This window comes from Balaenoptera ricei, chromosome 10 (genome assembly GCF_028023285.1).
Source record: "Balaenoptera ricei isolate mBalRic1 chromosome 10, mBalRic1.hap2, whole genome shotgun sequence".
NCBI lineage: Eukaryota > Metazoa > Chordata > Mammalia > Artiodactyla > Balaenopteridae > Balaenoptera > Balaenoptera ricei.
In genome coordinates, this window is record NC_082648.1 from 59416841 (window position 1) to 59430220 (window position 13380).

Below are 13380 nucleotides of genomic sequence, written 5' to 3' on the forward strand. Positions count from 1 at the left end.
CCAGGGCCCTGACTTGAGAAAAAAGATACTAACACGCATCAAGGCTTGGGAGCAGGAAGGACAAAGGCCGGAACACTGAACTGTTGTTAAGAGCCAAGTTCTTTTTTATTAGGTTGTGTTCATTCTTAAAGGCAGTGGAGGACTCAGGCAATAATTTAGAAAACACTTCACCCTCAATTATGAGTGTGTGTAAATACATATACCTGTGCGTGCACGCACGTGCGCGTGTGTGTGTGTATGGACTGTCTGAGGAACTGACATTGATCAGGCTCTTTCCTTATTTAACATAGAAGAGTTTTAGTCATTTCAGGTACTTGACTTTGGGTTGTTGGTAAGAGATACCATGCAAGGGAAACTTAAGGGAAGAGAACCCACTGTTTACTGAGCATCCACCCTATAACATGCTGTGGGGCAGGATTTTCACAGATCTTATTTAATTGTAACCACAATTCTATGAGCTAGGATATTTTCACCCACATATCCTGCACTCCAGCAACATGGAATTACTTGCAGATCCCAGTAGAAGCTCTTTCTCTCCTTGCCTCTCCTCAGGGCCTCTACACTGTGTCACCTATGCCACCCCCATCCCCACCCCACCCACTGCCTCTCCTCTGGCGAATCCTTATTTGTCCTCCAAGTCTCAGCATGGTGCCCGCTCTGCTGAGCCTTCCTTTATCTATCTTTCTGCTGGAGGATGTTCTCCCAGGAGCTCCTGCAGCAACCTACAGCCTCTCGCTACTCAGAGAGTGGTCCTCAGACCTGCAGCACAGGCATCATCTGGGAGCCTGTTAGAAATACAGAATCCCGGGTCCCACCCCAGTCCTGCTGAATCAGAAGCTGCATTTTTTTTTTTTTTTTTGGCCGAGACGCGCAGCATGTGGGATCTTAGTTCCCCAACCAGGGATCAAACCCGCGCCCCCTGCAGTGGAAGCACAGAGTCTTAACCACTGGACCGCCAGGGAAGTCCCGTCAGAAGCTTCATTTTAACAAGACCCGCAGATGATGTGGATATATGTTAATGTTGGAGAAGCACCATTCTAGCCTGTCAAGGGCGTCGCCCACCTTGTCATTTCCTGATGCCACAACTCTGCTGAGAGTTCCCTGAGGGTTAGGATTCCATCTGACCCTCTCCTTGTACACAGCTCAGAGTCTGACTTACAGTTAGCGCTTTACTATATAGTGTTTATGGAGTGAATGGAGGATTATTTGAGGTAAATATTATCCTCACTTTTTTTGGAAAAGGAAATGGAGGCCCAAAGAATTGACATTAACTTGCCCGAGGTCCTAGAGTCAGCAAGGGGCAGAGATGGGATTCAAACAGGGTCTGTCTGACCTTAAAGCTTTTTCCACTGTAGGTGCTGTAGGAAGCCGGTGAAATGCTAACCAGAATCTGAGCCCAAAGGTTTGACAGAACCTTTGAGTTGTGTCTGTGGTTTTCAAAAATCCAAATAAACTTTGAATCAGCTTCCCTAGCTAGGCAGCCTTAGCCGTGGAGGTCCAGCTTCCTCAGGGAGCTCTAATCTTGACTAAGGGCTGCAGAGAGAAAATGACCTTTGAAAATGCCTCCTGGGCTCATTATAATCATATGTGACTATAGCCATTTTGAAAACTGGGCCTTAGCAGTGATTGAATAGGACAGCCTGCGTTTTACGACAATCAGACATGATCTTTTTTTTTTTTTTTTCTCTAAAACTGGCATGTTTCCAGACCTAAGAACGACGGGAGCGTGTTGGGGAGGAGAGTTGTCTCCAGCACAGCCACCCGTCAAAGCTTCATCCCAGTTACTGTGGCCCCGTGGTTGCTTCACTTACAGGGATGTAGCTGGCATTAATATAGTCAGAGCACGGGTCGTCATCCACATTGGACAGCTTCACTCGAGAGGCGTCATCTGCAAGGAAATTTATTGACAGAGATTTGTCAGTGAGTCGCGGTGATTCTCCCTACTGTTTACAGAATGCTTGGTATTTGATGTGCGTTAGCTCTGACCCCCATGACAGCCCCACAGGGGAGGTATTCTCATCTCCATTTTGCAGATGAGGCTTAGACAGGATCACTAACTTGCCTCTGGTTGCACAGGTGGCCCAGAAACACACAAGCTGACGAGCCAAATGCTCCCTGAAGCCCCCTCTGTGCTTTCCTTTGTGATACCATATCATTTGCCCGATGGAGTGGCCAGCTCCCTTTCACTGCTAGAATGAATACAATCCAGAAAAACTACCTTCTATTGCTTCACCTAATTGGGTAAGGATAACATATAAATAGATATACATATATAAATAAACAAACAAATATATATATATATATATATATATATATATATATATATATATATATATAATTGCTAACTAGAGACTTTAAGTAAACCCAGCTTGGCCCGTATTGTTAACCCTGTTACTGCTCTTAGGCCTCTAAGGAGAGGCATTAGGACCACATGGTGAAATGTCAACAGCATAAGTGGCCTCTCAGAGCCAGAATCTCAGCTGGTTGTTATCCCCCTGGAGGGAAGTGCAATAACATACAAGTCATTTCTTTTTAAAGACTTTTCAGAGCCTCTGAATACCTCCCATATCCAGCTATACCATATTGCTTTGCCCCATTTTACTCGTGGAAAAGAGAAAAAATGGCTAGAGGAAGACAGTATTACAAATTTCAACACAAAACTTACAGGGCAATATATTGTTGTATCGATTTTTCCCTCTATTCTCTGGCAAGAGTGCAATGTCACATGATTGGTTTCGACCCACGTCTTTTAGGTCCTGTTAGGTCAAAAATAAGTTTGCAGGTGAAGAATGTGAGATAGAAAAGGGCAAATCAGACAGTCCCTGAGATACATAACAATATAACCATATGTTACACTAGCTGCATTTGTGGAATGCCTCCTATTCGACCACTGTGCGTCAGCTCTGATCCCCACGAGAGCCCCACAGGAGGTTGTCTCATCTCCAATTTACAGATGAGGCTCAGACAGGATAATTCACTTGCCCCAGGTCACACAGGTGGCAAAGCTGGGAACTGAATCCAAAGCCTGGGCACTTTTCACCAAACCACATTGTCTCCCAGGCAAGCAAAAGGCCAGCTTAAATAACTGACAGCAATCTGTATAAAACAAACACATGAAAGGATGCTCAACATCACTAATCATTAGAGAAATGCAAATCAAAACCACAATGAGGTTTTACCTCACACTGGTCAGAATTGGCCATCATCAAAAAATCTACAAACAATAAATGCTGGAGAGGGTGTGGAGAAAAGGGAACCTCCTGCACTGTTGGTGGGAATGTAAATTGATACAGCCACTATGGAGAACAGTATGGAGGTTCCTTAAAAAACTAAAAATAGAACTACCATATGACTCAGCAATCCCACTACTGGGCATATACCCTGAGAAAACCATAATTCAAAAAGAGACATGTACCACAATGTTCATTGCAGCACTATTTACAATAGCCAGGACATGGAAGCATCCTCAGTGTCCATCGACAGATGAATGAATAAAGAAGACGTGGCACATATATACAATGGAATATTACTCGGCCATAAAAAGAAATGAAATTGAGTTATTTGTAGTGAGGTGGATGGACCTAGAGTCTGTCATACAGAGTGAAGTAAGTCAGAAAGAGAAAAACAAATACCATATGCTAACACATACATATGGAATCTAAAAAAAAATGGTTCTGATGAACCTAGGGGCAGGACAGGAATAAAGACTCAGATGTAAAGAATGGACTTGAGGACGCGGGGAGGGGGAAGGGTAAGCTGGGACGAAGTGAGAGAGTAGCACTGACATATATACACTACCACATGTGAAATGGATGGCTAGTGGGAAGCAGTTGCATAGCACAGGGAGATCAGCTCTGTGCTTTGTGTCCACCTAGAGGGGTGGGATAGGGAGGGTGGGAGGAGGACGCAAGAGGGAGGGGATATGGGGATGTATGTATATGTATAGCTGATTCACTTTGTTATACAGCAGAAACTAACACAACATTGTAAAGCAATTATACTCCAATAAAGATGTTAAAAAAACAAACAAACTGACAGCATTGGTTTGCATCTGAAGTTTGTCAATTCTTTCTTACCATCTGGTCTGGGTAGCGCCTTGTCTGCTCTACTATTCCGGAGATCAAAATGGCCTCTGAGACTAGGTGGTATATTGTGCAGGGAATGGATTGAGGCACAAAAGAACGCTCAGCTGAGACCCTAAGTGCCATCCTAACTCCTGAGCTCAATCAGCCTGTGATTCCACAGTGAAGGCTTGGAGGGAAATTCTGCTAAGGACCAGGGGTGCTAAAGCATCATTGCCTCTGAGTTGTACCTCGTATTCCTTGGATAGAAGGTAGTTGGAGTCGGCCTGCAGCTTCATGAAGTGTCCTTCAAACTGATTTACTTTTATTGGGCTATAGTTTAAAATATAATAGAAAGAAAAGAAAATTACTGAAGAACAGGGAAAATGCCATACCCAGCCCCAGCTACATTTCAAAAGCAGATAATACAGTAACTAATGAGTTCTCTCTCTTACCAAGAAGTCTTCCGGTTACTGTGAAGAAAAGCCAAAAGAAGAAAGATCTCATTAGCAAATCTCATGTAATACAGTCAACTCATCTTTCAATAAATGAAGTGAAGGAAAACGTGCTCACCCTTTTTGGCCCAGGTTCAAGTGGACAGACAGTGGTCGATCCCGACGAATGCTCAGGCGGGCAGAGGGCCTTTCTCGACCATGGCTGAAACATAAGGGAGAGGACTTATATTCTGGTTATGAAATAATTTAAACAAATTTCTCCATTTATGGTAAGGCTGTGCATGTTTGTGCAAATATGGATTTTTCAGTACACGTATATTTTACACTCAGCCAACATCTCTTTGAGGGAGGGAAAAGGGAGGAAGAACATAAAGAAGAAATAGATTTTTCCCACTCAGAAACCATCCTGCAATAGCTGAAGATTTGTCTTCTGGTTTTTGGCTACAGGTCATAATCACTTCCCACACTCTCAATAAAGCTTTCTATAAACACACACACACAGAGTAAACCTTAGAGGCAAGACACGACTGCAAGAGAGAGGACATGCCAAAGAAAAGAAATTCCCTAAGAAAAGAGGGCATGGCATTGGGGCCACATGCTGTTTAGTTCTTTTTGGTCCCTTCTTAAGTTATCATGGCAGATATGAGCCACAAAATGGAGATGTCAACCATACTTTTCAGCATATTTCAGAAAAGTATTCGGGCACACAATTTGCAGACATCTCTGTCTTCGTGAGGTAACTGAACCACACACACGATTTTTTTTTCCTGTGCCAAAGGAGCTATTTCACATCCAAATGAGGCTACAGATGGCCCCTCAGTCATTTGGTAAGGGCAAGACTCAGCAGTGGTATGTAGAGAGGCTGAAAAAAGTGAGTCATGGTTTTAGGATTTGATTCTTGTTTTTCTGAAGAAACAAAGGTGATTTAACCTGGAGAAATTAAATGATTTTCCCTCCTGACTTTTCAGGCTAAAGAGCATTTTCAGTTGCATCTTTAAAATTGTGGAACCAATTGCCAAAGGGATCTTTGTACTCACCTGGCTTTCTGTCTGCAGATTAATAAGGCAACAACAGCTACCAGCATGCCAATTAAGAACAGACCAGCACTCACACCTTCAATAACTCCAAACAAAGGCTCTACAATAATCCAGAGGGCAACAACAAACCCAGGTGGGAAAATTAGTGTTAAAGAACCAGTAAGATAGCTATTGGAACCCTATCTCCCTAGGAATGTTATTACAGAAGGATTCAAACGATGCCCACATTAAGGCATTTACTATCTAAAGGCTAAGCAGTATGCAGCTGAAAAGATGAAACATTGGCTACTACCATGTAACAGCAGCTTGGTCATTATACTTTTGAAGTCAATGGTGTTCACCTTATAAAGGAATTTGGGACTTCATCTATGCTTGTATGTAAAGCTTTGGGGCACTTGAGACAAAGGCCAGCAGTTTGCCACCAAGGTAAGTATGCTATTTCACTTGTATGAAACGTGTTGTACAGCATCTGGGACACTGGCAAATCCAGTGAATTGCTCAGAATTATTTTAATGGAATTCCATTTTTATTATCTGGTTCGATACTGCCACTGGGAGTTTATGAACAGGTAGCCCATTTTAAAAACAGTTTATTGAAATATAATTCACATGCCATACTATTCACCAATTTAAATTGCACAATTCAATCAATTATTTTACATTCAATTTTATAACATTTTCATCACCCCCCTAAAAGAATCCCCAATGCCCCTTAGCAGTCATTCTTCATTCCCTCTCCCTAGACCCTGGCAACCACTAATCTACTTTGTCTTCATAAATTTGCCTGTTCTGGACAATAAATTGAGTAATAAATATGTGCTTTGTTTGTGATTGGCTTCTTTCACTTAGCATGTTTTCAAGGTTCATCCATGTTGTGGCATGTATCAGTATTTCATTCCTTTTTATGCTGAATAATATTCCACTGTGTGGATATATCACATTTTGTTTATCCATTCCGCCATTGATGGACATTTGGGTTATTTCTATTATTTTGGTTATTATGAATAAAGCTGCTATGAATCTCCATATACAAGTTTTTATTTTCATTTCTCTTGGGTATACACTTAGGAGTGGAATTGCTGGGTTAGAGGGTAACTCTAGGTTATTAAACCTTTAGAGAAATTGCAAAACTGTTTTCCAAAGAAGTTACACCATTTTATTGATACATTCTACAAGCAATGTATAAGGGTTCAGATTTCTCCATATCCTTACTAACACTTGTTATTGTCTTTTTGATGATAGCCATTCTAGTGGGTGTGAAGTAGTATTTTATTGTGGTTATGATTTGCATTTCCCTAATGTCTAATGATGTTGAGCATCTTTCCATGTGCTTATTGGACATTTATGTATTGTCTTTGGCGAAATGTCTATTCACATCCTTTACCCATTTTTAAATTGTGTTGTTTGTCTTTTTATTATTGAGTTGTAAGTGTTCTGTATATTCTGGATACTTGACCTTTATCATATATATGATTTGCAAATAGTTTCTCCCATTCTGTGGGTTGTCTTTTCACTTTCTTTATGGTGTCCTTTGAAGCACAAGAGTTTTAAATTTTAATTAAGTCCCATTTATCTAGTTTGTTGTTGTTGTTGCTTGTGCTTTTGGTATCATAGCTAAGAAACCATTTCCTAACTCAAGGTCACAAAGATTTACTCCTATGTTTTCTTTTAAAAGTTTGATCATTTTAGCTCTTACATTTAGGTCTGCGGAGTAGTCCATTTTTGAAGTTGCATTTTAAGCCCTTGGATTTGTTTATTCAATGTGCTTTTCAAGACTTACTTACCAAATCAACACAGTCATCTTTCTTTTACTGTGGTTAATATTCTTTTTTTGGATATATGTTTACTATCTTCCTTTATTGGACTACATACAATTTTTGTTGTATAACAATAATTTAAATAGGGAAGAATTGTGTTTACAAATCCCTTACCTAACATTAAATTATAAGCAAACACATCTAAATCCTCCTGTGTTCTGATCCCTTTTTGGTTTGAAAAGTGGGAGATTATCCCTATATTTGGCATAAATAGATGGGAGTGTTTGTGAGGCTGAGTCATCTTTTGTCATACAGCATGAGAGGCTGTTTCAGCTATAAAGAAGAACTTCCTGAGACCAAGCACTGTGGAAGGCTGGGTACAGGGAAAGGCTGGAAAGATAATGGTATCAAAGAACAATGTGCTAAACAATAAAGCTATTCTCAGCATGTTGGAAATATTCTGAATCCGAGCAGTGCAGAGGTTAAGAGGTCGGGCAGAAAGTGCCAGAATTGCAGCTCTGCTATCTTGGGCAAGTTACATAAACTCTTGGTACCTCAAATCCTCACCTTTAAAATGGGGATGATAATAGGATCTACCTCAGAAGATTGTAGTGAGGATCAGGTATATTCTAAGCACAGTGCTTAAAACTGCTGCTCCACAGGGTGAAAAGTAAAATTAGTGACTATTATTACTCAGGCTTTCCCTCTAACATAAATTTATGTAAAGCCAAGTTAACATTTTTTTATCATGTAAAAGCAACATATAATAAACAAAAGGAAAAAAGTCACCTGTAATCCCACTACTTTGAGATATTCATCATTAATACTTTGGTGTTTTTTCCTTCTAGTCTTTTTTTTCTATGCATTTCTATGTATATATTTCATATATACATTCCCACTAACGACTTGAAAGCCTTTTGTACCTACTTCTGTTTTGGCCTGTGCAAGCTCTTGATTTGACTGTTTTTCATCCACTGTTTTTTAAAAAAATTCATTTTTAATAGGAAAAAAATCTGGTATTTCTTTCTACCTTCTTTACAAGATTAATCCCCTTTCAGTCCATTCTGCTACAGAAGTTGTGAAATTCCTCTAATCCACATCAATCCATGATCATATAAAGATTAAAATCCAAGCAAAAATAAATGTTCCCCTTACCACCATCAGCCAAGTCCCCAGATCTCCCCACTAGAGGTTCTTGTAGGTGACATGGTGTTTGGCAGACTATGTAAAGTCGATGGAAAGGTTAGCCTTACCTGACTCAGTGGTGATGGGCAAAGAGAAAAATGTGTCTGAATAGAGTGGCTTTGTGAATTCCTTCAGGTCCTCATCAAATAGCTGGGTAAAAGCCCGAATGCTGATTCTGAAAAGAAAACCGATTTACTTAAGTACAAATTAGTGACTCACCACAGTAGGGTCAAGGAGAAACAGGGTGGTCACCTGGTCAATATGTATGTAGGGTAGGGTATGAATTATGAAATCAGATAGCCCTGGGTTCGTGCATTCATTCATTTATTCATCAAATATTTATTGAGCCCCTACTGTGTGCTGGTACCTGTCCAGGAGCTGGATATACTGCAAAGAATAAGTCCCTATCATCTCAAGGTTTACACTCTTGAATGTAAAACTAAGCTTAGTAGGCTGAAGTTATAGGGTGATATGGGAACAAAAAATCACTTTCTAACATCTAGAGTATGAGCTGCCTCATACGTAGTGAGCTTCCAGTCATTGAGGGTGTTTAAGCAGAGACTGGAGAACCAGCTCTCAGGGAATCTGTAGGACAGCAGCCCTGCACTAAGTTATAGATTGGCTTGGGTGACCTCTTCAGTCCATTCTATCCTGAAGATTCCCAGACTATACTGAGAGTATGAGGATCGGTTTATATGGGAAAACTTTTTCTAGGGTTAATTTAAATCGTATGAAAAGTAATGGACGACTCTTTTTTCCTTAAAAAAAAAAATCTAGATTTGCTCAACCCGAAAGTATCTGGGCACATCCTGTAATAATGCTGAAGTAGTACCAACATTAGTACCAGCCAGGACAAATTGTTCTGACCTTTTGCCCTCTCCTTCTCACTCATGCCCAGGTCCAAGTATAATCTCCTCAACATCTTTAAGATGATATTGATCAACCACATCTATAATTTCCATCTCTAAAAGAAACCTTCCAAGTCAAAAGTTGTACTTCCAGGAATAACAGACTGTTGATGGAGGTATTGTGCAATGTCCCCAAAGGGTAACAAGCAGTCAACGCGTGTTAAGTGGGAGGGGAGGAGTTGGTGTGTGTTGCTAATGTCTTATACTTTTGGACATTGAAAGGAGTCTCTCCCATGAAAAGAGTTTCTTTTACAACCCTCAGAATGGGAGAAAATATTTGCAAACGAAGGAACTGTCAAAGGATTAATCTCCAAAATATACAAGCAGCTCATGCAGCTCAATATCAAAAAAACAAACAACCCAATCCAAACATGGGCAGAAGACCTAAATAGACGTTTCTCCAGAGAAGACATACAGATTGCCAACAAACACATGAAAGGATGCTCGACATTACTAATCATTAGAGAAATGCAAATCAAAACTACAATGAGGTATCACCTCACACCAGTCAGAATGGCCATCAACAAAAAACCTACAAACAGTAAATGCTGGAGAGGGTGTGGAGAAAAGGGAACACTCTTGCACTGTTGGTGGGAATGTAAATTGATACAGCCACTATGGAGAACAGTATGGAGGTTCCTTAAAAAACTAAAAATAGAACTACCATACAACCCAGCAATCCACTACTGGGCATATACCCTGAGAAAACCATAATTCAAAAGGAGTCATGTACCACAATGTTCATTGCAGCACTATTTACAATAGCCAGGACGTGGAAGCAACCTAAGTGTCCATTGACAGATGAATGGATAAAGAAGCTGTGGTACATATATACAATGGAATATTACTCAGTCATAAAAAGAAACGAAATTGAGTTATTTGTAGTGAGGTGGATGGACCTGGAGACTGTCATACAGAGTGAAGTAAGTCAGAAAGAGAAAAACAAATACCGTATGCTAACACATATATATGGAACCTAAAAAAAAAAAAAAAAAGGTTCTGAAGAACCTAGGGACAGGACAGGAGTAAAGACACAGACGTAGAGAATGGACTTGAGGACATGGGGAGGGGGAAGGGTAAGCTGGGACGAAGTGAGAGAGTGGCATGGACATATATACACTACCAAATGTAAAATAGCTAGTGGGAAGCATCCGCATAGCACAGGGAGATCAGCTCGGTGTTTTGTGTCCACCTAGAGGGGTGGGATAGGGAGGGTGGGAGGGAGACGCAAGAGGGAGGAGATATGGGGATGTATGTATATGTATAGCTGATTCACTTTGTTATGCAGCAGAATCTAACACACCATTGTAAAGCCATTATACTCCAATAAAGATGTTAAAAAAAAGTTTTGTTTATTTGTATAGTGATTTGTAAGTGTGGAGAACTTTTATAAATATGATTCTGTTTGACCATCTCCAACCTCTCCAATATAAGAAGGTTATGATATTATTTCAGAGATTTGGAACCTGAAGCTTGGGGAGATTCCATTTCTCACTCAAGATCATAGAGAAAGTTGGTAAAAGAAAACCAAACTCAGTACTTTCTGACTCGTAGTCCAAATCGCTGTCTCTTATTTCCTCTTGGCTTAATTTTGGTTTAACAGCAGTGACTTCTGTTGGAGGGGTGGCAAAAAAGGGCCTGGGCTAGGAAGCATAGGGTTTGAGGTCTAGCTCTCACTGTCACTGATTAGGTGAATTGTTCCCAAAGTTCTTTTTGCCTCAGTTTTCTCATCTGTGAAAATAAAAGCATTGGGTATAACAACCTTGACAGGTTCTGCTCTGGAATTCTGGGATTCACAGGTGCAAATGCAAAGTACAAAATGGATCCAGATGAATAAGGGCCTTTAGGAACCCTGGAAGGAGATAATGACTTACTGTAGGCTTGGCTTAAAAGTAGCAGGTCCACAGGAACTCTGCCCTTAAACCCTTCCAGTAATGGACACCACAACCACATTTCCTAGCCCAGCAATTAGCACCTATTCCGAATCCTGTCCCATCCTATCTTCCTGCTTTTGTCTTCCCCACTACCCCTCTACATGACCCCCACTTTCAAATGGGAGTATTTGCTCTTCTCTAGACAATCTGTGTATTTCTGCCTCTGTACTGTGACTGTTCCCTGCACCTTGAATCTCCTCTTGCCTCAATCTCCATAGTTTCAAATTCTTCCCTACTTTTCAGCGCCCAGCCAAAATGATACCTCCTTCAAGAAGCCTTTTGAAACTTCATAGCATTTATTTACCTATACCCCTCTTATGTCCTTCAACATTTCTGCCCATATTTTACAGACATGTCTTCTGTATATGTATATAAGATTATTTTAATGAACTGATATCTGATAGTAAGTTTTTCAACTTTAAATGTGTCCAGAATCAGAATTCTATAGCACAAAGTTACAGATCATGCGGTTCAATTTCCTTCATTTGAGGAAAATGAGGTCAAGGAAAGCTGATACCTGAGCGTGGTCACATTGCTATTCTATTTAGAATAGAAACAAAACCAAATTAGCACTTCCCCAACCTCCAAACTGCTTCTCACCCATCATGATCCGCCCGTTCTCTTCCCATATGGAACAACGCTAATTTTATACCCGGATAGTAGGAACCCAACAATGAACGGAAACACATTATATACTCGTTGACATAATACACTTGCATATCAGCTAAACCTAGCATTTCTCATTTCTTTTCCATCCTAATTTTTCTTTTTCCATGTTCCTTCCTGTCTACCTATTCTCTCTGAAAAAAAAGATGCCTGAGAGCATTGAGGGTCACCATGGTGATTATCATCGTGAGACAGGCAGAATTCTGCCTGCACAGAGCCTGGGTTCAGCAGCTACCACACGGGGGGTCACTTAGCATGCGGTTCTCTGTGCTCGTATCAAACGTTATCTGCCTGGCCTGCTGTTCACAGGAGTGAACGAAATGTGGAGAAATAGAGGAAAGCTGTGTCCTAGAAAACAAATTAGGAGGAGTTGATTAGCAGGAGTTGATTAAGCTATAATAAGAATGTGTAACTCTTCATAGAGCATCTTGGCTCATTCCCTTATTTGTTCATAAACATTTAATGGCGTCTCTTTTGTGCCCGGTACTTGCCATATTGTTTTGTGACCGATGTCATGTCTGTCTCCCCTATTAGACTGTGAGCTCTTGAAGCCTAGTGAAGAGGGTAGGCTATTAAACAAAGGGCTAAAAACTACTGCTAACTGGAGGATTAGAGGGGTGTAGAGACTGGGTGCTGTGGAAATGGAGCTGAGGGCCCAACCACCCAGCTGTGGGTTAACGGGGTGGCGCCGGCTAGTTGCAGGTTGAGCTGGCTTTTAAAGTGTATGAAGCAATTCACCAGTCAGACAGGAGAGTGGAGGGCATCCCAAACAGAGTGAAAAGAATGTGCAAAGGCTCAGGGGTCTAAGAGAGCCACGTCAGATTTAAGGGAACTCAGAGGAATAGGGCAAAGCAAAAGGGCAGAGTGTACTTGGGGCAAATGGTGGGAGACAAAGCCGGCGGGGCAGGCAGGAGGGAGGAGGTGGGGGCTTTGTGTGCCTTGCTCTGGAATCTTCACTTGCTCCTGGAAATGAATGGGAACCACTGAAAGACCTTAATCTAGAAGGGATATGGCTAGGCTTGATCTGTCATCTACATGACTCCTCAGGACAGTCCTGTGATGTTTTGCAGATGAGGAAAGTGAGAATTAGAGAACTGAAATGCCATTTCCAAGGTTACACAGCTGAAAAGTGGCAGTGCTGGAACTCGAATGCAGGGCCTCTTCCTAGGACTTTGGCTGCTGTTATGGACAGAGAGGAGTGTGCTGGGAGGCTGGGGGCCTGGTCCACACATGAACTCTCTCTAGCTTCTTGTTCTCTTTCTTAAACGTAGTAATGAGTCATCTTCTCTCCTTCTCTTTCAAAAAGCAAACAAGAAAACAAACAAAAACAGCCTCAACTTTCCAACCCACAAAGAGAAAATAGCCCTTAGGAGACTTT

At 41.1% G+C, this 13380-nt stretch overlaps 1 protein-coding gene across 2 annotated transcripts in view; it reads right to left on the bottom strand.

Annotated features, from left to right (window-relative positions):
* The window catches only part of PTPRB (protein tyrosine phosphatase receptor type B), a 114293-nt gene that overhangs the window by 15869 nt on the left and 85044 nt on the right, over positions 1–13380 (bottom strand). For both annotated transcript variants that reach the window (XM_059936496.1, XM_059936497.1), the window contains 7 exons: positions 8563–8669; positions 5554–5653; positions 4635–4718; positions 4517–4534; positions 4313–4394; positions 2666–2756; positions 1812–1888 (listed from right to left, as the gene is read on the bottom strand). In XM_059936496.1, the coding sequence (XP_059792479.1) occupies positions 1812–1888; positions 2666–2756; positions 4313–4394; positions 4517–4534; positions 4635–4718; positions 5554–5653; positions 8563–8669 (559 nt within the window). The remainder of the gene's footprint in view (positions 1–1811; positions 1889–2665; positions 2757–4312; positions 4395–4516; positions 4535–4634; positions 4719–5553; positions 5654–8562; positions 8670–13380) is intronic.